Source organism: Apteryx rowi, unplaced genomic scaffold, assembly GCF_003343035.1.
Source record: "Apteryx rowi isolate R43461 unplaced genomic scaffold, aptRow1 scaffold_582, whole genome shotgun sequence".
In the NCBI taxonomy this organism is placed as follows: Eukaryota; Metazoa; Chordata; class Aves; order Apterygiformes; family Apterygidae; genus Apteryx; species Apteryx rowi.
In genome coordinates, this window is record NW_020450852.1 from 74,199 (window position 1) to 100,957 (window position 26,759).

Below are 26,759 nucleotides of genomic sequence, written 5' to 3' on the forward strand. Positions count from 1 at the left end.
AGCATAACTTGGAATGCTCTCTGTTAGTTTTACCAGAGCAATTACAGGGCTTATACAGTCCTAAAACTCTAATGAATTGCCTAAGGGTCTACGGAGTCATTACAGTGTATTCTGTGAGTGAACATCTAATTGCTGTCAGAGCAGTAGGGCATTATGCATCTAGGAAAGCTGCACTAGGTAGAGCTGGTGACTATACGTTTTWTATATATATATATATGATACATACACATATATATATATTTTAATCTGCACTTAAAAAGGAACTACATCTTGCCTCTTTTTCAAGTTTAATAATCTCTCTCAATTTGACACATTGTGTTAAGATAACAGTGAGATTTTCCATCTTTGGAAATCAGAGATTGATTAGCTTTTCAGAAAACAAATATTTAAATATGTTCTGCTTGAAACTTGCTTTTGGGAGCCTCATGTTTTTGAAACCTCCCAGCTAAAGTTTAGGATTAAACCCGCCACATTTCTGCTTTATATAATATTGTAATACGCTTAGCAATTACTACAACTCTCTAGAAGAAGTTATGCGGGCATTGATAAAACATCCAAATAAACACACACACATATCACCACCAGACAAGCTCAGCTAATCAAATCAAGGTTGCTCCACTAAACCTCCCCAAATATTTGAAAAAGGCAAAGTTATGAAAACACCAGGGTTTCTATAACCAGTGGTTTTGTTAGCATGAGTTTTTCTCAAACACACTCCGTCACACTGTAGTGGAGGGACAGGAGTAGGGGAAAGAGACTGAAAAGCAGTTGTAGAAGATGCAAGGGGATGACAATTCATTGCAATTTAAACCAAAAGAAATCTCCCCTGCCCCCTAAAAACATGCACAAGAGCTCTACTCTGATTCTTACTATAAATGCGAGGGGACGGTCTGTGAGAGGTGGCATCAGATAAGAAGTGGCTGATAGATAAAGCCGAGGAACCAAGATGCCCTAGTGCAGACAAGCAGCCTTATGATCACTGTTAATCATAAGCAGCCTTATGATTACCACCAATGAACATCTGTTCTAAATTTTACTGGATCATTCTGGAACATATTTCATGGCAAACATGTTAAATTAGTGTATCAGAAAAGTCATCTGCTGACTACCTTGAATCTGCAGCAATAGTTTGGAAAGCAGACTGAGGCATATCTGCTCAAACTCTACTATGACTAGTGCAGCCAAGTTGTTATTCTCAAACATATAAATAGGGGAGACAGGATTTACTGAGAACCCAAATAATGCTCTTGTTTTCATGGGACAACTGGATTTTTAAACCATTCAGAGCATTAGGCTTTCACCTGTCCTTTCATTTATTGGGAAAATGAAAACATACTAATCCTAAAATTGTATTTTACATTTTAGATTTGGTTTGCATAGTGTTTGTTTTCCTTCATTTTGTGCCCATACTGTTCTCTTTGTCCCACATGACTCTTACTTATCTCTCCAGTTTTCTCTGTGTTTCTTTCTTCTTTCAAGGTCCTAATTGTTTTCTTTCTGTGTCATACAAGTAAGTAACTTCTCTGATCCTAACGCTACTCTCCTTCAGGAGCCAAAGCTCTTGCACCAATCTTCAGCCAAGCTCATTGTGAATCTTCAGATGAGACATCCCCAACATGCAATGCCCTGGACCTGCTCCAGTTCAGGAGTTCCCTGTCTGTTGGGTGTTCAGCAGAAGTCATTTTCTCTCAAGCTGTCCAGCTGGATGTGGCTAGTTTCTCCGCTGCCATCAGCCCAGCGTTGTTTGGGGTAGAAGAGGGAGTGCTCATACAACCTTTGGCAGATGGGTGGGATAGTAGCCCCCAGCAGCAGGGCTCGGGAGCCCTTCCACTGGCCCAGCTACATTCAGAAGAGGGCGTCTGGTTGGGACTAAAGACCAACTCTCACGGTCAGGATTAAACTCAGGGTTTGTGCAGGCCGGCATGCTGCACTGTGAAGGAATTAGGAAAAACCACTTTCTTAGCCACAAGAATGACTTCTATTTTTTGCATGCAAAATATTCACGTTACTTTTTAGGTGAAGAGAAAGGTGTTACAACAGTGTGGCATGACCTTGTTCCCTTTCCCTTTGTCCCCAGGGTGCGTCAATTCTCCGAATGCTTCGAGACTGGCTGACACCAGACCTCTTCCAGAAAGGGTGTCAGGTATGACAGGTTTCAAAGCATGCAAGAAATGCAGCTGATCCTCACACGGTGGTTGCAAACCCATCATTCAGAAAAGTGAACATCAGAGATCCTGGTATTAGTAGCAGAAATATATAATTCATTTCAGTGCCAACTGGACAGTGTCAAAGGGAAGTTCATGCTCCTGCAGAGCAGGAGTGTGAACTGCAGGATGATTTGACAGTCTGCCCGCAAGGACCTAAATTCATGACAGCTTGGTAGTACAGAAACCTCCTCAGCTCTGTCTTTGCTCTTTATCCTGTTGCCAGCTAGGTTCCCCTCACTCAGCTGGAGAGCACTTTTGCAGCTTCCTGGTGCCACTGTCCTCCAGTCCACCCAAGCCTGCTATGCAGGAATCTGTTACAGACATAAGGACTTGACATAGGGGAACCCTGTCCCAAAGAGCCAAGGTAATCAGGTCCAGAAAAGGGAGATGTTGCATAGTTCAGAGACCTTTCTCTTAGAGGAAAAACGCAATGCTACAAAATTACAGAAAGAAAAAGGGGAGAAAGGAACCCTCCCTGAAAGAGGAAGGTTATATGCTGCTTCCTGTCAGCTGACATCTGAAGTTTCTGAAGACAGGTTTACTGAAATGGTTCTTATCTCCCTCCCCTCTGGAAAGCACGAGCTGCTACAGGACAGTTGTAGTATTTTCCCTAATTTTTCCTTTCACATATTCAATCAGGACAGTTCTAAATGACAGGAAAACACAGACACCCTGTCCACAAGAGACTAATAACTGCTGTTTGCTCAGAGCCTTCAAGAACATAGAGTAGCTAGCTGTGGCTAAGAATGAAACAAACAGCACCATCTACTGACTAAACATTACCAGGATCCAGTTAACAGGATAGGAAAGAAAGCATGTTGAGCAGCTAGGTAAGCCACAGACGGGACTAGTGTTTAGGATGGGTGAATACTAAGTTGAACGCCATTATAATCCTTGCAAAAGTCATTTTGATCACAACTTAGAGGTGACCAGATTTCCATACTTCCACTGTGATTCCACAACTACTCAAACCTCCTGAAACAGCTGTCTCCTCCTAACAACCTCCCTAATTAGACAGAAATGTGCAACGCTTCTGTCCATTTGAATAAAATATAAAGAACTCTTCAAGTACAAATGTATTTCATATTAATGTGACATCAGAAAATGCTGACTCCTAATATTATGGKATACATTAGAAAGTAAGGGAACTTTATAAGATTAATATGGATCCGTTTAACCTCCTGCAGTAATGCAAAATGGATATATTGAGGAACTTCATTCACAGAGCCAAAAATATCTGTTCAGTAAGCAACTATAGCTTTGCTGGTGCCATTTTGGTCTTTGCCTGGTTTTTGTTTTGAGACAGACATTTAAATTAAAACAGTAGTTCATAAAAAAGGAGAGTCCTCTTCTGGAAATACGTGTGTGTATATATATACATGTATATATGTATGTATGTATGTATAAAAGTATGCATGTATATAAATAATCATACCTTATTATGAGTAAATTTAAAATACTTAAATACTTTCACACCTACTGTATTATCAATAGGGAATGCTCTTTTTTTTCTTCAGCAGACTGACCTTTTCAATACTTCTCTGAGGAACTAGTTCTCCATGTTTTTGGCTTACTCGAAGTTAGAAGCATTGCTTAAAGCAACAGCCTCCCTCCCATACTTATGAAAAGAAGGGGACAGATCTCTTTTTTAGAACAGCCTATCATTTTAGAACAGCCTAAAATAATCCTGGAATATCCTATGGAAACTCAATACGGTGAATGATGCCTGCAAAAGCTGGGGAAATGAATCAGCCTACGTCTAGCTCAAAGTTCCTCCAGGTTCAGAATATTACTGATCATTGGTAGATATTATGTACAACTGATGCTATCTGAATATGAGTTTTGTTTTTGTACGTGAAGAAGAAAGATCTGGTAGTATTTTCACACAGTCTTCTACCTCTCTCTAGATATATTTAAAGGACAACTATTTCAAGAATGCCAAGACAGACGATTTCTGGGCAGCACTGGAAACGGTATGCTTTGCAGCAATCTGAACCCTTGCTAGTGAAAAGTTTCAGATTTCACCCTACTGCCTTGAATTTCCTAAACTTTTTATACCCTGTAGCTCTTCTGTCAATGAGAAATCACAAGCTAGGCAGCCTCCCAACATATTCCAACACAACTTATTTCTAGTAAATATAATATTATTTCTTCATTTTTTGACAGAGTAGTGTGGGGAGAGGAATAAGAAACATGACTGCTTCTGAGAGGATTCCCCCCCCCACAACCTCCAGCAATTCAAACTAATTTCATGGTCTCACCAGCCACACACATGCACATCTGTACTCTTCCTTATGCATGTACACATGCACTCTTCCTTATGTCTAACCAGACTTGTCTAGTTGAAAGCTCTTGACAATATTCATCAGCAAATAATATTGGTGCTTATCATCTCTGTCCCTTTAGCTTCTGAGTTCACTGTCTCCATTCTCTGGTCTTTCCTTCTCCTTGAGGCCAGGTTGTTTCTTCCCATCTCATTAGCCCTAAAGGCCACCTGCCTACTACCAGGTCCTTAACCTGACAATATATATCCTTTCCTTTCCTTCCCCCACTGTGGGCACTCACACAGCCCAAGTTGTGCTTTCGTGTCTGCTTTCCAGTTCCCATCTTCTCCCTGATCCCAGACTCTTCCCTGCGCATCTCTGCTTTCCCTCTGGTGTTCTGCGTCTTCACTTCACCTGCTCAACCTGAACAAGGGAACAGGCATCCTGGCTCCTTTCCCTCCCACGCAGCAGGCTGTGGGAGGGCATTGGCAGTTTTCTCCAGCTTCGGTCTGTAGAATACAAGTTCATGGTCAACAGAATGGATCAGTTTTCACATTAGTGTAGCTGCTGTTAGTGATACTGGCTCCTCCTTCACACTCAGGCCAAGGAACGCTGCAAGGGAACTTCTGGCTTTGAAAAGTCTCTGYTAATCCTCTCTGTCTTGTTCTGTTCATTCTTCAGAAAATAGGGAGAGAGATTAGAGCATGGAAGGGACCTCAAAGGGCACTGAGTATTTCTTGTCTATGTTACTGCCTAAACTCCTGCTCACATACTCCTCATTTCCTCTGGATATGTTTGAGTTTCCAGCTCACTCCTGCTTTCTATGACAGGCACCATAAAAAGATTTAACAGAGTATTTTTTGTGCTGAACTTGCTCTTTCCTTTGTTCCTTTTTGCTCTTCTTCCTCTCAGTGTCAAACACTTTTTTTTTCCACTTTGGCCTGAATTTGTTTTTTCACTGCAACCTTTTCCCCTCATTCATAGGCAAGTAATAAACCTGTGAAGGAAGTCATGGACACATGGACTAGGCAGATGGGTTACCCTGTTTTGGAGATGGGAATTAATTCAGTGTTCACACAGAAACGTTTTCTCTTGGATCCCCAGGCAAATGCTTCTTATCCTCCTTCTGATCTCGGGTAAGATCTTATTTTAAATGTCTGTTCAAAACAGAAAGGTAGAAATATTGTACAGACAGATACTCTCTCCTACTGACACACAAAAAAAGCAGTTACACCTGTTCTTGATAAACTTACTCTCAACACTTGTATTTAAAAACAAACTTAATGGAAAGCTAGATTGAAGTATTTCAAATTTAGGACTGCATCAGCCCCTTGTCTCAAGGGTTCTCTCTCAAACACAGCAGAACAGGAGTGGATGGGGTCCCGCCAAAGGTCTCATTCTCATGCACAGACAGCTCAGGTGATAACAAGCCATTTGTTGAACCATTGCAAACTGCAGTCTGCCAAACTAAGAAAAATTGACACAAAATTGTTTCTTCTCAGAAAGCAGGTACCATGATACAGGTATTTTATACCAGGATAGCTTATTCCCTTTTCCCCATATGGTATAGGAAGTATAATACATCCCAATATAGGGTCTTACCTATGTGGTTTAATTAACATGAATTACTGTGAAATAGCTGGTCATGTATGAAGGTTAGTAATCCTCATCAACAGCTGTTTTTTTCCTATTTAGCTCAGGATTGTATTGGCTAATTTTAGCCATCTACAAGATAGTTACCTAGTCAAAGATAGGCATTTTGGGCCCTTGTGTGGCCAGAGGGTCAGCTTCAGACACACATCTACCCTATTCAAGACAGGTAGGATACTGTAGAAGACCATATTTTTTAATTAGCAGATGACTAGCATGAGAGGACATGATCCCTGCCTGTGCATTGGAATGGCATGGGAAAAGGGCTCAGCTACCCAGTGAAGTTAACCAGGTGAATAACTGACCAGAGCTGACATCGTATGTCCTCCTAGCCAGCCCCAATTCTCAGGCAATGCAACTTTGCTAACATTTCAGTGAAAGAGATTCAAATTAACCCACACTGGGAAGGTTCTGTTGCTTGAACTAACCAAATACAATTAAACCAGTAAAATTTAACTGTTTGAATCAGAACTAAAGCTACCCAAATGGAACTTTCCATTAGCTTCTACTAGCTATTTTAATACAAAGACTGAGAACAAGGAAAGAATGAAGAAAGAGTTGTGGCCATTTTATTTCCTTTTGATTAAAAAGGGGAAAAAAAGCAATGCAAGGCCCACAGTATTGGCAGATACGTATAGGTATCAAAAGAGTTGAGATAGGAGAATTACCCACGTATTTGTAACGTACTTCTCCCACCATAGCAAAAAAGTTTGCAGACTTGAAGCAATTCTAGCTTCAAACTCCAGCCCTGTACCATATGAAGGCTGGTGTTACAGACTATTCAGTCAAAATGCTTCTTTGTGTTAAAAATCTTGGCTTACTGCACTATGCAGGAATCTTGCTTTCACCTGACTTCAAGAATTACAGTAACTTGCCATTTGTCATTTCTCAAGTAGAAATCCCAGTGCAGCTCCTACCTTAACCTGTCAAGAAGCTGAGCTGTGCACTGTCCCTGCCATTCTCAAAGTGATAGGGGAATTTGTTGCTAAATGTGTAGTTTCTATAAATGACTTAGAAGTGAAATGCAATAGTATATGTTATTATAGTATCAAATACTGATAATATCTATGCTGGAACAGACTTACTCTCTTGCCTAGGAGTCAGTCCACTGAAAATCCTTATTTCCTCCTTCCACCTTCACAGATAGGGGTAAGGAAGCTCTTGAGGACATCATACCACAGATGGAACTGGCCCATTTCACCTCTGGGTGAGGGGTTTTGATTTAAGCAGTGAAAACTGCAGGCCCTGTGCATGCTTTATTCTCTGAACCCTGCAGGGATGGTCTCCCCAGCTGCCTGCAGCATGTCTGGCTTGAAGAGTCCCCTCCTGAATCCTGGCACTCAAAAGAAATAGGTCAAAAACTTGTCCTTTTAAAATAGTGCTGCTGGGCAAATATGTAGCTACAGCACAGCCTGTCAGGAACATGTCCTCAATATGCACAGTTAACAGGACACAGCTATTGTATCTAATGCTCAGGAAAAGTATTTATGTATGCGATTTCAGGAACATATAAAGAAAACTAAATAAAATCCCCCCATTAAATGCATTTACAAAACAAGAGTTTAAAAAAAATCTTTTTGGGGCTTTCTCATGGGGAAAGACAATGCTGAGGCTTCTGGTCAAACAACAGCCCCTCTAAATTCCATGGCAGTATGTTACATAAGACAGTTAGTAAAAGCTGTAAGTGTATAAACCTGTTAAAATATTTTTGCTCAAAAGATGTAAAACAATAGCTAATCATTCTTCCTGGAGGTAGCAGGAGCCTACACTCAGGTAGAAGGAGCATAATCTTCATTTTGACATTTCCTGGAGAGTAACCATCATTCCGTTGATCCAGGATTGTAAAGAATATTCAGATTTGCCTGCTGCAATTGTCACCAGGATGTTTAAGATGGAAGAAAAGTCTCCCTGGGATGGACTGCAATACGCTAATGTGGAAGAGCAGCTGTCTGCTCAAAAGGACTTAATGATTTCATTAGTCTTATGTAGGTGATTGTGCAGATATGTTTGTATCATACCCTGCTGTTGTAGTTCTGCGACCGCCCAATCAGGGCCTTGGACAGGCTGTGCTGTGGCTCCCTTCTGAGTCCAAATCTCTACAAAGTTTGGACATGAGGCATATCCCAGACCAAGGAGACTGCACCTAGTCACTGAAGGTATTCAAGGAATTTCTCAGCAAGAAGTGTAAGGTCACGTTTGGCCCTCAGTGCTTAACAGTGGAAGAATTATGGTTGTCTGGAAGAAGGAAAATAGGCTGGAAAGGGCAAGATGTCCTCCTGATTGTATGGCAGTATTGCTTAAACTCTTTCAGTCTTCCCATATATAAAAAAGGTTTAGTAATACTTGAACACTTATCTCAGGTGAGTGTTGTGAAGATTAACTGTTGTCTGTACAGAGCCCTGGACATATAAATGTTAACACTGAGGCCACCCATCCACATATAATCATCTTTTGCTAAATTAATTGCTCTGTGCCCTGCTAGATTATTACCTGATGTGACATGAAGATACTACTTAATGAGGCTGCATGTTCTCAGCTATAGTAATAAACTACACAGTGTAGCACACCAGAAATTYATCCACACAATCTCTCTCTGATTGTGGGTAATTATTACCCTCTTCAGCATGCAGAGGCACCAGGAGATGAAGGATGTGGCCCTAGCAGTTCCACTGATCTCCAAAAATCCTGATACACTGTGCTGCTCTYGGATCAAACCTTTGGCGCATAATTAACAAAGCAGCATATTAACTTGACTCATACATCTGCCTCGGACACTGGACAAAACCTTACCCCGCTCCCTTGCTCAGTACACCAGACACATTTTGAGAACTATTTATAAATACAAAGTATTAAGACAAGCTACTGCTATTCCCCATCTCTAGAGTACAAACATGCTCAGACACTTCACACCTTTTATTTTGCTTTACAAGGAAAATAACTGCCCTAATCATACCACACCAATATCTGACATTTCCTTGCCTGAACAGAATATCATAGTACAGAGCTTTAGCTAGAAGAGTCCCCTGAAGCATTATTGAGAGAACATTTTTACAACATAGACAATAACTATTGGTAAAAAGCTTATTTTTGTTGCAAGGGATATTCGATCAGACACTGATAGAGGTGTATACATTATATATGTATATAAACACTGACACAGTTGGCTTCATAAAACAAAATGTACACATTAAACCAAATAAAAAGATATACTAGGGTTTTATTTTTAGTATTTGGTTTCAAATATCATTTGATTCTTTTTCTCTTTAAATAATTTCAGTTACAAATGGAATATTCCAGTGAAATGGGGACTTGGGAGCTCAATGAATTATACTTTCTACAATAAATCAGATTCTGCAGGTAAACTTCCCTTGTACTTCTTTTAAGAGTAATGAGTAGAGTAAAGCTTTTCAATGCCCTTAACAAGAAATAAAATACACAGTTAACTTTCATGCTTTTCAGTTTTCAGATTAGGGAACCAGCACATAGCTTGGTTGTACTGTAGTTAGTAGCCATTTCTGGAATAAGATTATTCCTCCACCATATACACATTACATCAATTAAGGTCCAATTCAGTAAAGTGCTTAAGCATGTGTTTAAATCCAGCCCTATTCAAGAAAGCATCTAAACGTGCTTAATTATATAATGCACTTAAGTCAGTGGGACTTACAAGTGTGTTTTCTTGAGTCTAAGACAAGAGATAAAGTGGGAAGCTGATGAACACCTCTGTGGCATGGTAAACAAGCAATCTGAGTCAGGTTAAGGGAAGGGAAAAGAGCTATGAATGGTTAAACATATTTTCTAATGCTGATTTAAGGAATGAGGAAATGTCCATATGAGTATTTTTGATTTTTAATGTTTGTTCTATTATGCACTCAAATCTGAATGTCTCATTCTCCTATTCTAGTGCCCAAAACTGGGAGAAAAGTGCAAAACAAATTAAAAAATTAACTACTGATTTCTGGAATTTTTAGATTTCATCAAAAGTTGAAAATTCAGAAATACCACAATCACCTCTTTTTTTATATTCTTTTGAATTTTACCTATTTAAAATGTAGTTTGTCTTTTGTTCTATTTTTTTTTCACTTGGTTGCTTTTAGTATCCATGCAAAAGCAAACAAAAGTGTCTTCAGTCATGATACTGATCAGAGATTTACACAAAAAAGTTTTCCTTTTTCAACTTCCACATCACAAAACAATGGGCTGTGAGGGGCTATTAACTTGGCAAGGCCTGTTTGCATGACTGGCTGCTTACTTCTATATCTGTAAAAGTCTTGGGTAGTAGGACAAGCAGCAAGTTTAGGGAAAAAATTACCTCATATGGGTCATCCAAACAGAAAAGTGCTTTTAACTCATGACCAGCCTCAAACCGCAGATCAAAGACCACTGCTTTCAATGCGCAGGAAGGAAACTTTCATAACTAGTAGTGCCAGTTGGACCAAGCCATATTTTTGAGAAAGAAACATCTTTCCAGGTGTTTCATTTAAACTGGAAATTCCTTAAATATGAGTTTTGAGTAAAGTCTCAGCCTGTTTTACAATTCTGTTATCTATAGCTATGAAAACTGAATCAGAAAAGAGTACAGGAAAAAAAACTTACAGAGTTGGTTGAAATAAACTAAAAAATAAAACAAACAGAGGATAAAATGGGAAAACTTTAAAACTAATAATCATGAAACTGAAAACTGTCAGATCCTTTTAAAAGAAATTAGTAAGAACTATTTCTTTGCAAATTTTTTCATTTTTCACAATGACACTAATTTTCTCCATCCTCACCCTAATCACACTGATCTCCATTTTAAAGTTAAACTAGCTGGCCCCAAGTAATTACCACAATTCAATATTCTGAGACAAGTGCTGGCATCCATTAAGGTCTGTGATACAGCCATTTTTTCAAAAATTCACCTAAAATTAAGCTTTGGATCTTATTTTGACATTGGTTAAAACCAAATATTACTTTTGGAGCCAAAGCATCTCCAGTGAGTTCTCTGAGTCACGTAAGATGTGCAAACTGATCATTGTTTGTTTATTTGCAGGAATTACAATAACATCATCTCCCAGTTCTTTTGTGAAAATTAATCCAGACCACACTGGATTCTATCGGGTGAATTATAATAGTCAAAACTGGGCTAATTTAGCCAGTCTTCTGGTCAACAATCACACAGTGAGTGTCATGACATTAACCTGTTTGTGGTGGGTCTCTTATAGGGTCTCCAGATGCTATTTTTCCAGCAAATCATCAATATATTCCTGATTGCTCTCTTCCTTTTTCCATATAGATGTTTTCAGCTGCTGACCGTGCAGGGATTTTGGATGATGCCTTTTCTTTAGCAAGGTAAACTAATTCCTTGCAGGGATTGCAATACAAGTTTTTTGCTTTCTGTTGTCTATTAATTAGAATTAACTCAGCTCAGGTGGCTGGAAGGAGAATTTTAAATCTGATGTAAGTTTTAATTGTTTTTCTGCTTATGTTGTCCTTCAAAAGGCACAAATATAAGTATGTATTGGCAGCTTGTAGCACCAGCATAGTTAAGAGAAATGTTTCCTTTCACTTCAGTGGAAGAGTAAGCAGGGCTTTAATTGTGAAGGTCTTAGAAAGGGGTGGTTTTGCCATGTAGGAAACAATAATAGAAGCATTCCAGAAGAAGCTAGGATCCAGAAAATCTGGGGTATGTCTATAATGCATAGCATGGCATTAGGAAGTTACTACCTCACCTTTCTTGTTTCAGAGATTGCTTGGAAATTTCTAGCTCTTGCACCAGGCCATACTGACATACAAATAAACTGTAGGTGACCTTCTGTAACAGCCTGTAAGGCTGAACCTCCTCAGCCTTTCAGGATGTTTCCAGAACCAGCAATTTCCTTTTGTATGGCAAGAGTTAATGTAGTCATTTGAGGGTCACCCGCTTCTGGGCAYGCTGGTCTGCACAACATGGGCAGCCTCCTTGTGGTGACGAGAGGTCCTGTAGCTGGGCATCTAACAACAGTAATCCTTCAGTGGTCTCTTTGGAAAATACCTCCCAAGTTGCACTGCAGACTATTTTCCTCCCTCCCAAATTTTATTTCAGACCTTTTAAAGTGAATAGCGCTCTAATATTGTTAAAGAAGAGAGTTCCTGGAAGTCATTAAAACAACAGAAGTTATGTCTTCTCCTTCCTCAGAGCTGGACTCGTGAATTACTCTGTTGCCCTGGAGCTCACAAAATACCTAACAAATGAAACAGACTATTTACCCTGGCATAGAGCTATTTCAGCTGTAACTTACCTCGCAGACATGCTTGAAGACGATACAAATCTCTATCTTCAGTTTAAGGTGATGAAGCAAAAAAACATTCCGGCACGGAACCACTGGATCTGACAGTTCAGGGTCTATAACAGCAATAATATTGAAGTTCAAATGATTTTCAAAGTTGCTGAGCTGTCACTATTTACTTTTTGTTATTGTACTCTTAAAAAAAATGCTGAAAACTGCTTAGTATTGATCTCTCAATTACCTGGATTGTCAATTCATTTGGAGGAAAGAAATTATGCCTCATTATTCTTATAATCCATCACGGTAAGTCACAGTACAGGCATTTGTTTGTCAAGGCTGTCCTGCATCCAATAAATAAGTTCGTATAGGACAGCAGAAACTCTGACACCTGTCCTCAGCACGAAGGATAGCTATACCTCAACATGGCAGTCAGCAAGTTCGATAACTGACCTGAAGCTGAACATGATTTAATAGTCACTGAAATAAGTATGTAGTGAATTCATCATTACATCTGGCAAGAAGCTTTGGCATGTGTGCTTGGTCACACCCCAGCCTTCATTCTGAAGCACAGGCAAGGCTGGAGAGAAGCAGGTTGACCTTGTCCTATCTGTGCATCAGTGTTGCAAACAAGAGCGCATGAGCTTGTTCAGACATTGCATGCTATGGTGGTCCGGAAAGGTTGTGCGTGCATGTGTTTGTGTTATTTTTTGTTCAAGAAGTGCTAGTTCTGGGAAAATTAAAATGAGTAAAACTATGAACACAAATATACTGTTATTTAATGAAATTTATAAAAGTAACCAAAACTCTTTCTCTACCTCAGGACTATTTTCGTTTCCTGGTAAAACCCATTGTAAACCAGCTGGGTTGGAGTGATTCTGGAAGCCATTTGGAAAGGTTGAGCAGTCATTTTTTTCCATCTCATATTACTGACAGATTCAAGGAAAGTTAAGCAGTGAGAAAGTCTCTCTTTTTTTTTTTTAAAGGCTTCTTCGTGCATCTGTTCTAGACTTTGCATGCAGTGTGGACGACACAGAAGCTTTGAACAGTGCTTCATTCCACTTCCAGGAATGGCTAGGAGGAAAAAAGTGAGTGCTCATGGCTGTTGTGGCTGCTGAAGAACACAGTGACCTGAAGAACACAGTGGTCACACTGTGACGTGGTCACAGATCTCAAGCAGGAAAGGGGTAACAATATTAAAGTACTGTTTCTTTACTCTAGTCCTCCTGTAAATCTCCGACTCCTGGTATATCGCTACGGGATGCAGAACTCGGGCAATGAGCCATCTTGGAATTACAYGTTCAAGAAATACCAAGATACTTCATTAGCACAAGAAAAAGAAAAGCTCCTGTATGGTCTGGCATCAGTGAATAACATCACCCTTTTGGACAGGTGATTTAAATACACAGAGATATTTCTTTCCCTATAGAAGCAACTATTCATCGTTCACTCATTCACCTGTCCTCTCTCGTGCTGTCATATCTGTCAGATTACAGCATGAGGAATGCCATAGGTTTTCAAGATCAGTTATCTAACAACCTCCTCTGAGATACTGCCCCTTGCTAGCCCAGCTCTCAGACTGGGCTGGTGTCTCCCCAGGCTGCCGCTCTACATACACACATCAGCCCCCTTCAACATAGCTGATATCTTCCCGTGAGGTGGTATCACAGAGCGGAGATGCAGGCAAACCTCCTCACCAGGGTCATTCACCACTGTGTTGGAGCCCTATCTAAACATTGTAAGATGGTGCAATTTCTGCCTGAGAGTTCCCAGTTTAAGACAAGATGAAATAAGGAATTATAGAAGGTGCTAGAAGAGTGAAAATGAGACTTATAGTATATAAAGTAGTGGTAGAGGCCAGCTGCATTCATAAGTTCTTGTGACCACATAAACTAAAGCCATTCAGTAACTAATCACTGACATGATTAAGACATGAACTAATTATTTAGATCAGCCTAAATCTGCAGAAAATAAAAATTCCCTCCTAAAACAAGGAGAACTGTCTCTTATTTTATGATTAAAATAACAAGGGAAAAAGAGCTAACAGATTGAGAAAATTGTCCCTATCGCTTGCATATAGGAGAGARGAAGATAATCCTTAACTCCAACCCACAACAGTGTAAGCGGTGCTCCTCTGCAGGTGCTGTTGAGAAGTTATGACCATACGACTTATCTCCCTGTATGTGCGCATGCTGAGCAAGTCACTCGATCAATCCAGCCTGTCTATACCATAAGTGGATGTACAACTGCAGCACATGCAGGCACACTATACCTGAATGAGTTCTAATTTTGTGTGGATAAGAGCTTCAGCAACAAAGCAACAGCACAGATTTCTGTGAGCAAGCCACCTGCCTGTGCACTTACAGTCCCTACAAGGCCTTTACAATCCAAACCGCTACTTTTTTGGTGCTTGGCTACCCAAACAGGCTGGACTTCTGGCTGAGGTGTATCTACCCATCCAATCTTGTTCTCACTACTTGATTACAAAATAGAAATAATAATGGATTTTGGCAATTTTCATGTAACTTAGAGGCATGAACCCTGCTGATTTTCTAGAGATGCCTGAATGTTTATGTTTCTTTTGATACAATTATCTCATGATATCATTAATAGATAATTATGTTTTAGATCAGCCTGTCTTTAAGATGCTTTTGAAAGAATAACACCCCTGTCTGGGGATGAGCTGTAAAATGATGGTGGCAAATACTTGAGAATTCAGATATTAACATTGCATTATTTCTTACAATCATGAGTAGAAGTGTATATTGGAGGTGTTAATATTTGCTTTCCAGAATCTTTCATTAAATGCTCTCATTGATTCTTATGGGATTTTTCTTAGGTATCTGAAATATATTTACAATACCAGCCTCATCAAAAGTCAAGATGTTTTCACAGTCCTGAGATACATCTCCTATAACAGCTATGGGAAAACAATGGCCTGGGACTGGATACGGCTCAACTGGGACTACTTAGTTGGCAGGTATGTTAATGATTCTGTTGGGAATTTTAAGTCCATATCCATATGTATTTTTTGTTATAAGCCATGGCTTGCTTTATTTTCATCACACATCTATTATCACTGACCTCTATTTACTTTTCTTCTGGAAAAGCAAAGTTTGCAAGTTTTCTTTAATTTCTAGTCATCCTTATACTCAGCTTCTTTATATAATGAGAACTGAAAGTGTATTCAACACAATTATTGCCATCTACAGTGAAAAAGTGCGTTGCTGCTAACTTGAAAATCATTCTTTCCCTAAATGACCACTTATAACCAACAGTGATTAAAAAGCATAGAAAGTTCTACCAAGGCTGCAGAAACACTCTGCAGTATTCCACAGTCAAATCTCCACTCTGACGCAGAACTTTCTTTCTATTGATTTCATAACAAGGCAGTATACAGAATTTTTTAAATTCAGCAACTAGCTGAATTAACCAGCTAGTAACAGCAACCAGCAGAAGGTAACAGAAGATAACAGTAAAAATTTTAGTGACTTCTCTCTCTCCTTCCTGCTCCTTTCTAAAAGCCAGGTCAGGGCACAGAAGCAGAATATACCTGCAAACCTAGAGCTGTGAACCAGGCAGCGTTTGTATTGTTCAGCAATTTGGTTCCATGGAGGGAGATAGATGTTGGAGGACCAAGATGTCTTTAAACACTCAAGTCCCAACATGARACAATAAGCTTTCAATTAATAAAAACATCTCCCAGCAGAGATCGCTCCATTAGTGGAAATATTTGAGAACAGTATAATTATTGTATAGAAGTACTATTTTTCAAGTATTTCCAAAAACGCTGAAACCTGGGTGCCTCTGTTTTCTGGCAGTGCAATGAGAAGTTTAAACTTCAGATAACTGTTTGTGCCTTTTCTTTCAAACAGTCAACAAGTATCCTTATTTTTGCATCCAATACTGTTTATTAAATTGTTTTTCTAGATTCACTATCAACGACAGATACCTTGGCCGAATAGTAACCATTACCCAAACCTTCAACACTGACCTCCAGCTTTGGCAGGTATGGTGATAGCACTTATCTTTATTTTAAGTAAACATATTTTAAAATCTGCTTGCCAGGAAATTCGTCTTTTTGTTGTCTAAATGTCTAGAGCAGCATGAATTACTGTAAAATTATCCCAGTGCTCCTAGCTGGAGCTTAAGTATCTCTTTCTTACAAAACTGCCCTTAATCAGGTTCCTATAAAAAGTTATTTGCTCAATAGCAGCATTCTTTATTTCATGTCAATTCTTTTTCTCTCTCTTTTCCAGATGGAAAATTTCTTTGAGAAATATCCTAATGCTGGAGCAGGAGAATCACCCAGGAAGCAGTCAATTGAGCAGGTGAAGAACAATATTGAATGGCTAAAAAAAAATAAGGAAGATATACGAATGTGGTTAGAAATGCAGCTACGCCCTTAACGTCCTACTTTGTTAAAAATGTCGGGCACTCATTCTGGTCACTCAGATCCTCAGAGATATTTAGCAATGTGTATTTCACAGCTAGCTACCTCAGAGGACCAAGGCTTAATGCTTTTTTTCTACAAACACTCAGAAGCCCATTGCTAGAGCAACATCTGTGTAGTTGCTGATCCCGGATCCTGCCAACACTTGTGCATATGAATAGCTTTATATTTTGGGAGATGAATTTGCCTGAATAAATAGAAAAAATGTCCAAAGTTATTCAAGGTAGAAGTGAGGGCAAAACTGGGGTCCTTGCTGATCAAGCCGATTGGTCTCTTTCTGTAAACCACTCTGAAAAGCTACTCCTTGGTTCATACAGAAGTATCTTTACTACACTCAGGGATTCCTTTCCAAGTGCACCTTACGGGAGCTCTGTTCTGAAGGAAAGGGGATTACACAGYAATTTGAACTTTGTCCGAAAATTGTCCCATATATTTATATCTTTAAATTCCACATTCAGGATTTTGCTTTGCTTTCTTACACTACAGAAAGGCCAGTTAAAATTCCCTCCCCATTGATTTTTCAAGTTTAACTACTGGCACACAAGGGAATCAATATTTTCAGCTTCATTTTTCATGTTACTAACTGGGATTCTGTAGCTTGGGGAAGGTGTTGTCTTGCTTATTTTTGTCTTGTTCATAAATCTTGTCAAAAGAAGAACTTGTGGCAGTGGTTACTGCAGACAAGACATATGGTACTTATTCTCTCTTTTCTTAAGGAAAAATAAAATAAAATGATTCACCTGGAAATTTCAGTCTCTTTCTAATAAGGTGATAAAACTACTTGGCATGMAGAAAAACTGCTATTACATAGCCCAGCTATGGGGTACATATAGCTTCAGCAGCTTTTCAGGGGAAAAGAAAAATTACTAAACCCTCTGAGAAATTACAAAAATGGCAAATCCAGGCAGAAGGGGCAAATATGCCCCACTGCTGCAATTCAATCTGCAGTAGAAACACAGGCAGCAAAGAAAGGACTCTTATTTCCAAATCCCTCTGCCACTGCACAGCTGGAGCTGGTGCCAGGGCCAGTTTGCCTGTCGCCTCCGGAGCGGGGAGCCAGGAGTGCTCTGGGGCTCCCAGGTTTCCCTGCACTCCCTCACTGTGTCCTGCTGCTGTACAGGCAGGAGACTCAAGCATCAGCCCATCCTCATTGCCTTCAGTCCCATTTCCAGTGTGGGAAGGAGCTGCAGCAGATGGCAACCGGCAGGAGCTGGTCCCTGTCTGGATGACCTGGGGGCAGGACCCCAAAGTGTCTCTCTCGCAGGACGTGGGGCACAGCCTGTTACAAAGGCATGCAGAGGAGGGGAAGGCAGGAGCATGGAAGAGCAATTCTCTTCTTCATCCTGCAGTACTATTCAGAGGGAAGACTTTGGATACTGAGGAGATGCTCTAACATACAGAAAATCCTGAGATACCTGTACAGATGCTCTGCCTGCCTCTGGGTCTCTTTATAACCCAGAGGGCTCCAAGGCACTGCCATAGTCCCAGATAGAAACACTTTCCCCCCCTCTCCCAGGAGATTCAGGATGTAGTTTTGGGCCTCTCCCTCAATAGCCAAATGGCTGCCACAAGCCCAGACAAATCTGCTGGCCAAGTCAGTTGTTCTGACAAAGGAAAAGGTCAGCCAGCCTCCTGCAAATAACACATGAAAGGATTTTGACTGGTAGTAGTTACAACTTGCTACAGATATCAGCTTCTCTTTATGGTAAAAGCCTGGCAAAGTGCCAGGCAATTTCTTCCAGGTTTTTTTCTTGCTCACTTTCATATGCATGGGGCATTAAAAGTGAAGCCGTTGTCCAGACCCAAACTACCAACAAATCAGGTCATGGGGAATAGGTTGTCCTTTGCCCATGGAGAAGACACTCAGTTATTATCTTGTCCTTGTTCAGCTGCCTGCTCAGTAAGACACATGTCAATCTGCCTACATGACTTTATTTTTTCAATGAATGAACTGAAAGAACAGAAGACAAACAACAACTCTGGTGGTTTCAAAGTCATTTCTACAAACTGGTTTGGTAGCAGCACGTTGTAGTACTGACTATCAGCATATTTTAATGCTGTGACTATACAATAGGAAGATCAGCTCACAGAACTTTTCTTTGCACTGCCAATGCTGTTTGTTTTAACTGAAAGGTTTTAACTCCAGTTGGACATGATGTGTAACAATCCCAAATTGGTATGAAGATGATCAAGCACATAACTTAGTGGTCTTCCCTTTAAGAGAACATTAATGAAGTTTGCCGGGAATAAATAACTGACTCTATAATCATTCACAGGCTTCTGCCATAATTTGTTGTAGGAAGAAGAGTATGAGGCACAGATACTACTAGAATGATATAAAATTAAGTAGTTACTTTAACAGATTTCTATCCTTTTTTTTAATAGATAGATTCTACTGCCACCAGGTGGGATCAAACTTGCCAAAATTGTTAGCTGTAGCAGTAGGCTTTCATTAAGGAAAATAAGAAATAATAAAACTTTTCTATGGTGTGGGAAAGTTATAACAAAAACAGTCTCCATCCAAATCACACAGGCATACCACTGTTGAAGACATGACACATTTTGGTACTATTTTGTATTGACGGGGAGGGGAGAAGACTGATTAGAAAGAAGGAACAGAAAAATACCACCGAGGCAAAGAAAGAGCAAGAAGTCAAGGACAAGACTGAGCAAGTATTGGGAGCATGACCCCAAGTGAATGGAGGAGAGGAAGGGATTTAAGGTAGTGAACAAAGCAACTGCCTCCCATCATTTGCTTCTAGCTCTGTTCAGGAAGACAGGACTCTGTGCGGCTTTTGTGCCTGAACAGTACTGGATCAGAGATACATTTGGCTAGAACTTGGATACTTTCGATGTTAAAGGGTTAGCTGGATTTCCRCACTGATCTTAAGTGGGTAGGTGAACATGGAGGTAAATCTAAAAACCCCAGAAGAAAGCTGCTTTTATAGCAGGATAAAGGTTCTGTCAATTTTAAATAATGTCCTTTAGATTATGCAGTTCTCTTGCTACCTTTAAAGGGTTCATGGAGAATGTACCATATGGCATGTGCCTCTTTCAGACTGTTTGTCCTAGATGGATAACAAATCTGGTACACGCTAAATCTTTCGGTCAGGAACTAGTGCATTTACAAATGGTCTACGATAAGCTTAAGAATGCCAATTTGAAACTGAATCCAAAGAAATGTGAACTGTTTTAAAAAGAGATAATTTTCCCTTGGTCATTCAATCAGCGAGGAAGGAATTTCCACTGATAAAGCCAAATGAGGGAGTGCAGAACTGGCTGGCCCCTCAGATTCACACAGCTTCTTGAGGCACTGCTGCTCCTACTGTACCAGAGCAAAAGGCAATTGCACGCAGTGAGGGGGAGAAATGTTTTGAGTAATCAAAGTGCGATGTAGTGAGTTAAAGAGAGGGCACTTGCGACTGTTCTGGTGTTGCCTTACACTAGCTCTACAAATCTTTTTCATATCAGACATAGCTGCACATCCTATAGAGCCTGAGCCTGTGGGGCCCAGGAGGCTGTAAACCTGATAGGCATATGAAAATACTTTATCTTGATCATTCAGGTAAAGAAACAACTGGAAATATTGTATTACTGCACAGAAGAAAACAAGAAATGAATAGCACCAATGCAAATACCACAGGGTCTACAGCTGCATGAATGTATTTGAGTCAGCTCCTAAAACAGCAGTTAAATCACTACAAAGCACTGAGACATTAAAAAAGTTTACATACAGTATGTGTCACTGTTGAAATAGGACATGATTAGGAACTACCCTCCAGTCATCTTGCAGTGACCAGTGCCATTTCCTGGCTACCATCATTTTGGGCAACAGTGTCTTCCAGCAGTGTTTGGGTCTCAAGGTGGAAGGGAAAAAGCTAGCTCATAATGGCCGTAGGAGAGAGTGGCTAAACAGGTCAGAAGGATAGGACCTCATCCAGTTGCTATCAGTCTACACTACCAGATTAAGACTACATCTTGTGTTATGAAAATGTTATGTTATATCCAGTTATGAAAATTAGTCAAACAAGGCTGTGTTTGCTTTCCCAAGTATTTTGGCAGAAGCCAGTTAACCTGGAGGTACTCCAACTCCACACTCACATCTGTGACAGCTGAATGTGTGCCTATAGCTGGAAAACTGGTACAGGAAAATATAGTTAGATGAAACTAGGAAGTGTTCTCCAGCTCACAGGTACTACAGTGGCTCATATGACTGCTGAGATTTTCCAAGATGCACGCTGGAAAAAAAGGAATTTTTTTTATAACAGCATCTGAAATTTATTTGGTTCAGATAAGTCAGAGAGGTTTTGCTTTCCCAGAGTATACTCCAAAGAGTTGTGGGCAAAGAACAAATCCTGCAAAACATGACTAATACATTATATCTGAGAGACCCCATTCATAAGTAGCACTCACTAGTTGTTTTGGTAATCCCTTACCTACAGAAAATCTTTCTGTATCAATCCTCTCTTCTTCACACATGGATGTCCAGAGATTGCTACAAAGCTGACGTTCACTTGTTACTGTTTAACAATGCTGAAGCAACGTGTAGGGATGGTCTCAAGAACCAGGCAGTCAGGAAAAAGAAGAGATCCAGGCACGAGAGAGAACTGGAGCTACTGGAGCTACCGGAGAACTTCCTCTACAAAAGGAAGGTTGGGGATACAGGATAATTATTCTTAATGAAAACTAAAAGTTAATTTGAAATAGATGCTGCAGTTGCATGTATGATATCCCCCATTCAACCTTCACTCAAGCTTAAACCATCAATTCCCCTTTTCTTTTGGAGCTGGGGGAATGGCCAGGTGACCTCTAGATATACTTTCCAGAGCTTTTGTTTTCTTAAACTGTTTGCAATGAACAGGAGACTGGTCTTTGATATAGTTTCTCCCAAAGAGTGCAAGACCAAGAGCAGACCATGAGGTTCTGCCATTGCAGAGCTCCCCTTCTGTATTGCCTGCTGTCAGATGCACCTGCACACCCAAGGGGCAGCCTGCAGCTGTGTGAAGAAGCCTCTCCAAGCAGGGACTGCACACCACGGAGGTGCAGATCTCACACCTGCAACAGGTCTGCAACTTGGTGTTATTTTTATGTCTTTTGCAAAAAGGGAGCCTGAAACAAGACAACTGCAGAAGACTCTCCAGAGGGTAGTCAAGATAGCTACTAGCCCAAATAAAAGTTGCACATTATGGCAAAAAAATTGCTAAGCCATAGGTCAAGGTCACATAAGTCAGAAGAGTTGCTGTGGCAGCCTGAGAAGTGGATTTTGCAGGTGTCTGGTGGACAGTCAAGAACTGCTTTGGTTCATTTCTTTTAGCAGATATACATTTTCAGCAAACTGAAATTACAGCCCACCCAGGTTTGCTAAGCAACTTCAGCTGGAGAAAACATTGTGGACCTCCAGTTACAAAAACACTAGAGAAAAATCATCAGCTCCCTTTTTCTTGGGCTGGAGCATTTACAAAGAAGAAAGCAGGCCAAGGCTCAGTTCTCTCTCTTCCACAGAAATGCATGTTAACTCCAACATGTGACAGTATACTGGGGCTGATCTTTCAAATTCTCATGTGATACTTAAATAACAGTCAGGATTAAAAGCAAAAAAGCAACTTTCTAGTTTGGTGCTTTGCATGAGCGTCTGAGAACACAGGAGTGCCAGAGCCTTAGATTTTACTATTAATTTAAGCAAAGTTGAGTGACTTCCACAGAGGCTGCTAATAAGCTCAGGTCTTCATTAATAGACCATAAGTAAGAAGAACATAGAGGAGCACAGTTCTACAGTACAGTGGTTTGAGCAATAGCCTGATAGGAAAGAGATATGGTTTAAAGTTCTCTCTAGCAGAAATGATAATTCACCAAGCGTCCCACCTCCCGCACAGGGTCTCCAACCACTGCACATAGGGAACTTCCTCTCCCTGGCAGTCTTGCAAATGCAGCCCTTCATTTACTTTACCACTTCAAGGACCCCAAACGAAAAGGCTCAGTTCAGCTGAAGGGAACATTTCTGCATCAGGCTCAACAAGATTTCAGCTTTTCAGCTTTCCTCAGCACAAAACAAAGCTTCATTCAAGCCACACAGACTCACTCTCTCCTCCCTAGTTCAGGGGAAAAACAAACAAACAAAAACACGCTGCCCCAGAGAGTGCCCTGAAATAACATGGCTGCTGGCTTCATGCACGGGCAACTGAGCTCCCCAGCCAGACTGCAACAGAGAAAACACAAGCTCCAGGCAGCAAAGTGAACCGGAACAACGTAGGAAGGTGAACCAGAGCAAACTACACCCYCAGGTATCGCCCTAGCCACAAAACAGAAGCACACAGACTATTACGCAATTTGAGAAAGGTTGATGCAAGCAGGAACCAGTTTTGATGAATACCGAATCAGTTACCACTTATTGCAAAAGCGGAATGGCCAGCAGAGCCCAACACTGTGTAAATAGCATTGCAGCAACACGACAGAGGGGAAGCTCCACTATGGCTCAGATCACATTACAGGAGGGGGCAAGCAGGCATGCAGCCAAACAGCGTGTCTTAGTTGGCACCAGAGTGGCCTGCCCAGAAAAGTTGGGGCTAAGATGAAGGCCGTAGTCAGTGTGAGTGCGGTGCCATGCCAACACGCCCGTACAGCCTCCAGGCCGGAGTCGGTGCCTCTCTTGCAGTTGCTCTGGGCAGCCTGTTCCCCCCACCCCATACACGTTTCTGGAGATACATGGCTAGAAGAGCACAGCGCAGGGCAAGAAATATTTGTCTATCTTTGCATTTTGAAAAAGTGAGGAACACCGCATTAGCCTAAAACAAACAGCTCGTTATGATCTAATGGAGGGTGTTTTTACCCAGGAAAAAGACACTTTTGGTGTATATTCTGGGCTGTCCAAATGAACATGGAAACAATATCCAGAAGGAAAAGGGAACAGAAATGTATTTAAGTTGCAAAAGTAGGTTGATGCACRTGTCCTAGTGACACAACAGCCTGTGTTTTGTTTACTTAAACATGACTCTTTTATATGTTAACAGTTCTACAAAAACAGTTTAACAGTTCTTTGCAAAATATTGAAGTTTTAAAAATTATTTTAGCTGTGATTCCTTACGTAGGAGATGAATGAGACCTATCAAAGACAAATCAGATGGAGAAGATTAACAACAGAAAACAGCAAGAGTCAGAGAAAACCTAGTAGTGAAATAATAGTATTATGTTTTTACTGTGGGAAATGTATTACTCCAAATACACACATTAAAGTAAAACGTAAAGTTCCTAGTATAATTAGGAGCTATTGCTCATATACAGATAAAAATAGTTCAACTACTTCTTAAACTGCAACTCAAAAATTATGATTTATTATCTGTGTGCACTAAAAAAAAAAAAAACTGAATAATGGTCTGAGAAATGTGGTTTGTCCATATATTGCCTACTCTCATAGGGCTGTAATAGCTATAATGATGCTGTGGTTAAACAGATGACAACGGAAATAAGTAGGATAACCATGCATAAGCATCATGGAGATAAAAATTAATTTTTTATCCCCCCTTAAGAAAAAGGAAAAAAAGAGTCTCCTTTATGGGAGAACATGCAGTGAAAAAAGTTTTCCTATTTGTTTCTCCACAGTGTATTAAGAGCAGCCTCTAGTGACAGTTAGTAGTCATTACATTTAACGACACTGACTTTAACACAGCGTGCATGTGGAAACATTTAAGTGTTTGAAATACATGGAAGAAAAAGTTGCCTTAGAGTTCTTACAAACGGCACCAGTCATTAAGCATGTAAGTGCTTCTAAGTAAGATCACATAAAGTTATTTAACCTAAAATAAATGGCAACCATTAAGGCTCAGATTTGTAACAGTACTGAGGCATGCAAAAAGAAAAGCATAAAATAAGCTTCTATATCACTTTTGAAAGCACTATTTAGCCATTCAAGTCATTAGACATTGCTGAAAATGCAAATTATGTTTCAAAAAAATACTGGGCACTGCTAAAAAGGACCAGGAAACCAAACACTCAGGACTTGAGGCAGTCCTGAAGAACTTACGCCCAAGCCTGAACTCAGCAGACGCACTGAGCTCTGGAGTGATGCTGATTTTACAACCTAAGGTTTAGGTTTTACAACCTAAGAAAGTTTCTTAGCAAAAACAGGCATATGTCATTTTGAGCAATCATACAGACACATACACCATTCTGAGACAGGTATTTGTTAGCTTTTGCCAATTATACTAGCTGATTCATTAAAAACATATTACCTCTCCTTGCAAACTTGACTTTCCTTGTGAACATACAGACACTCGTGTTTCAAGGGCTTGTGGAAACAGGCACCTGCCAATGATCATTTAGAAAAAACACTGTAATCAGCAAAATGTTAAGGGACTGAAGCAAGAATGGTGTGGCAATGAGGAATGACCTCTAACTGTCAGAGTAGCAAGCACGGCTGGAGCTCGTGTTGAACAGCCGCTTCCTCCCACAGAGGAAAGCCTCCATCCGAGGCTATGCAGCCTCGGAGACAACAGCTTGCAACAAAGTGCCTTCAATCTGAGCTCAACGTTTCCGAAACCGGTTTGTGTTTGGGTTTTTAATCCACTGCTTTCAAGATTAGTTTGTCCTTTTATTCCTCACTGAAAAGAAGTTAAGAAATATTTATTCAAGAAACCTCAGCACCTGCCTTCAAGTCATTACTTCACTTGCAGAGGAACAATTCAGCCATTGCTACCCATGGCTTTTGTTCTCCCAGCAGCGTGTGTCTGCTTTGACCTTTGAAGAACTATTCATGGAAGTTAAGCTTTGCTTACAGAAAACCAGTTACAACTTTGCCCTTAGCATCAGTGATTCATTGAAAGTTTTACAGTGTTAAAAAGAGAAGTTGAAGCGGAAGAGACACCCGGAAATCATGGTCCGCTTTGGAGAACATCCAAATATTTTTGTCACCTGTCCCCAAAAATACTAAGAGGGAGAACGAGAGAGGCATTGCCATCCTCATGCGAGCGGGATGGAGGCTGACGGGACATCACCACTGAGTCCCCTGGGTGCTGCTTTGAAGGTCAAGGTGCCCCTCAAAATTTAGCTTATTCTGCATTACTTCAGGAAGAGATTTTAAAGCGCACAGAGCAGGCCACAGCAGGGCCCGCTAACCTGCAGTGGTGGCCAGACCAGACAGAGCAAAGTGGTTTTCATCCTCAGCACTTCACATGGCGCCATTTGTGACAGCAAAATGGTGACACCACATCTCTGCCGGACACCGACAGACAGACAGGAGGGAGACATCTCAGAGCAACTGGCCTAGCTTTTACAGAGAAATTTTGATGAGTTTTGTGGAACAAACCATTCTACCTAAAGGACATTTGCCCTGACAGAAACAAATGTTTGCAGGAAGAAGTCCCTATACTTAGATATATTATTTTCTTTTCCAGCCACGAGTCCTTATTAGTCCTTATCAGGGCCTTTCTCCTCCCAAATCCCCCTCTCCCCTCCCGGTCTCCGGCTCGCCATTCCCACCCTTTTATTGCCTTGCCCCTTCCCCTTGTGCCTGCCTCCGCCAGCGGGGCGGGCTCCAGCATCACTCTGAGGGGGCTGAGGCCGCTCCCAAAAAACTGTCCTACACTGCTCAAGCCAAATAAGACTTGAATAAAAAAAAAATAAGAAAAAAGAAAAAGAAAATAAAAGAAAATAAAAAAAGGAAAAGAAAAAAAGAGAGAAAAAAGAGAGAAAAAAGAAAAAAGAAGGGGGAAAAAAAGGCCACTGGAGGAGGTGACGGTGGCAGGGGTTACCTCAGCTCCCAGCGACGGCCGGGCCGGGCCTTCGGGAGACGCCCGAGGCAGCACCTCCGCCTGCGGGTCTCTCCGTTCTCACCAGATCTGGCAGCTGGGTCGCTTCTCAACCCACTGAGATGTCGTCGCCTGAACTTCCCCCGCGGGGCCGTCGCGACAGGCCGCGTGCCGTCGCGACAGGCCGGCCGGGGGCGGCC

General features: G+C 40.8%; 1 protein-coding gene across 1 annotated transcript in view; it reads left to right on the forward strand.

Annotated features, from left to right (window-relative positions):
* ENPEP (glutamyl aminopeptidase) overlaps window positions 1-16,790 on the forward strand; it is a 36,281-nt gene extending 19,491 nt beyond the window's left edge. Inside the window, exons 8-20 of the mRNA XM_026082589.1 lie at window positions 2,078-2,143; window positions 4,115-4,180; window positions 5,456-5,607; window positions 9,399-9,478; window positions 11,154-11,281; window positions 11,397-11,452; window positions 12,279-12,429; window positions 13,190-13,263; window positions 13,353-13,454; window positions 13,588-13,758; window positions 15,206-15,346; window positions 16,297-16,375; window positions 16,626-16,790. Of these exons, the coding sequence (XP_025938374.1) occupies window positions 2,078-2,143; window positions 4,115-4,180; window positions 5,456-5,607; window positions 9,399-9,478; window positions 11,154-11,281; window positions 11,397-11,452; window positions 12,279-12,429; window positions 13,190-13,263; window positions 13,353-13,454; window positions 13,588-13,758; window positions 15,206-15,346; window positions 16,297-16,375; window positions 16,626-16,775 (1,416 nt within the window). The 3' untranslated portion in view covers window positions 16,776-16,790. The remainder of the gene's footprint in view (window positions 1-2,077; window positions 2,144-4,114; window positions 4,181-5,455; window positions 5,608-9,398; window positions 9,479-11,153; window positions 11,282-11,396; window positions 11,453-12,278; window positions 12,430-13,189; window positions 13,264-13,352; window positions 13,455-13,587; window positions 13,759-15,205; window positions 15,347-16,296; window positions 16,376-16,625) is intronic.
* Window positions 16,791-26,759: the final 9,969 nt, after the last annotated feature.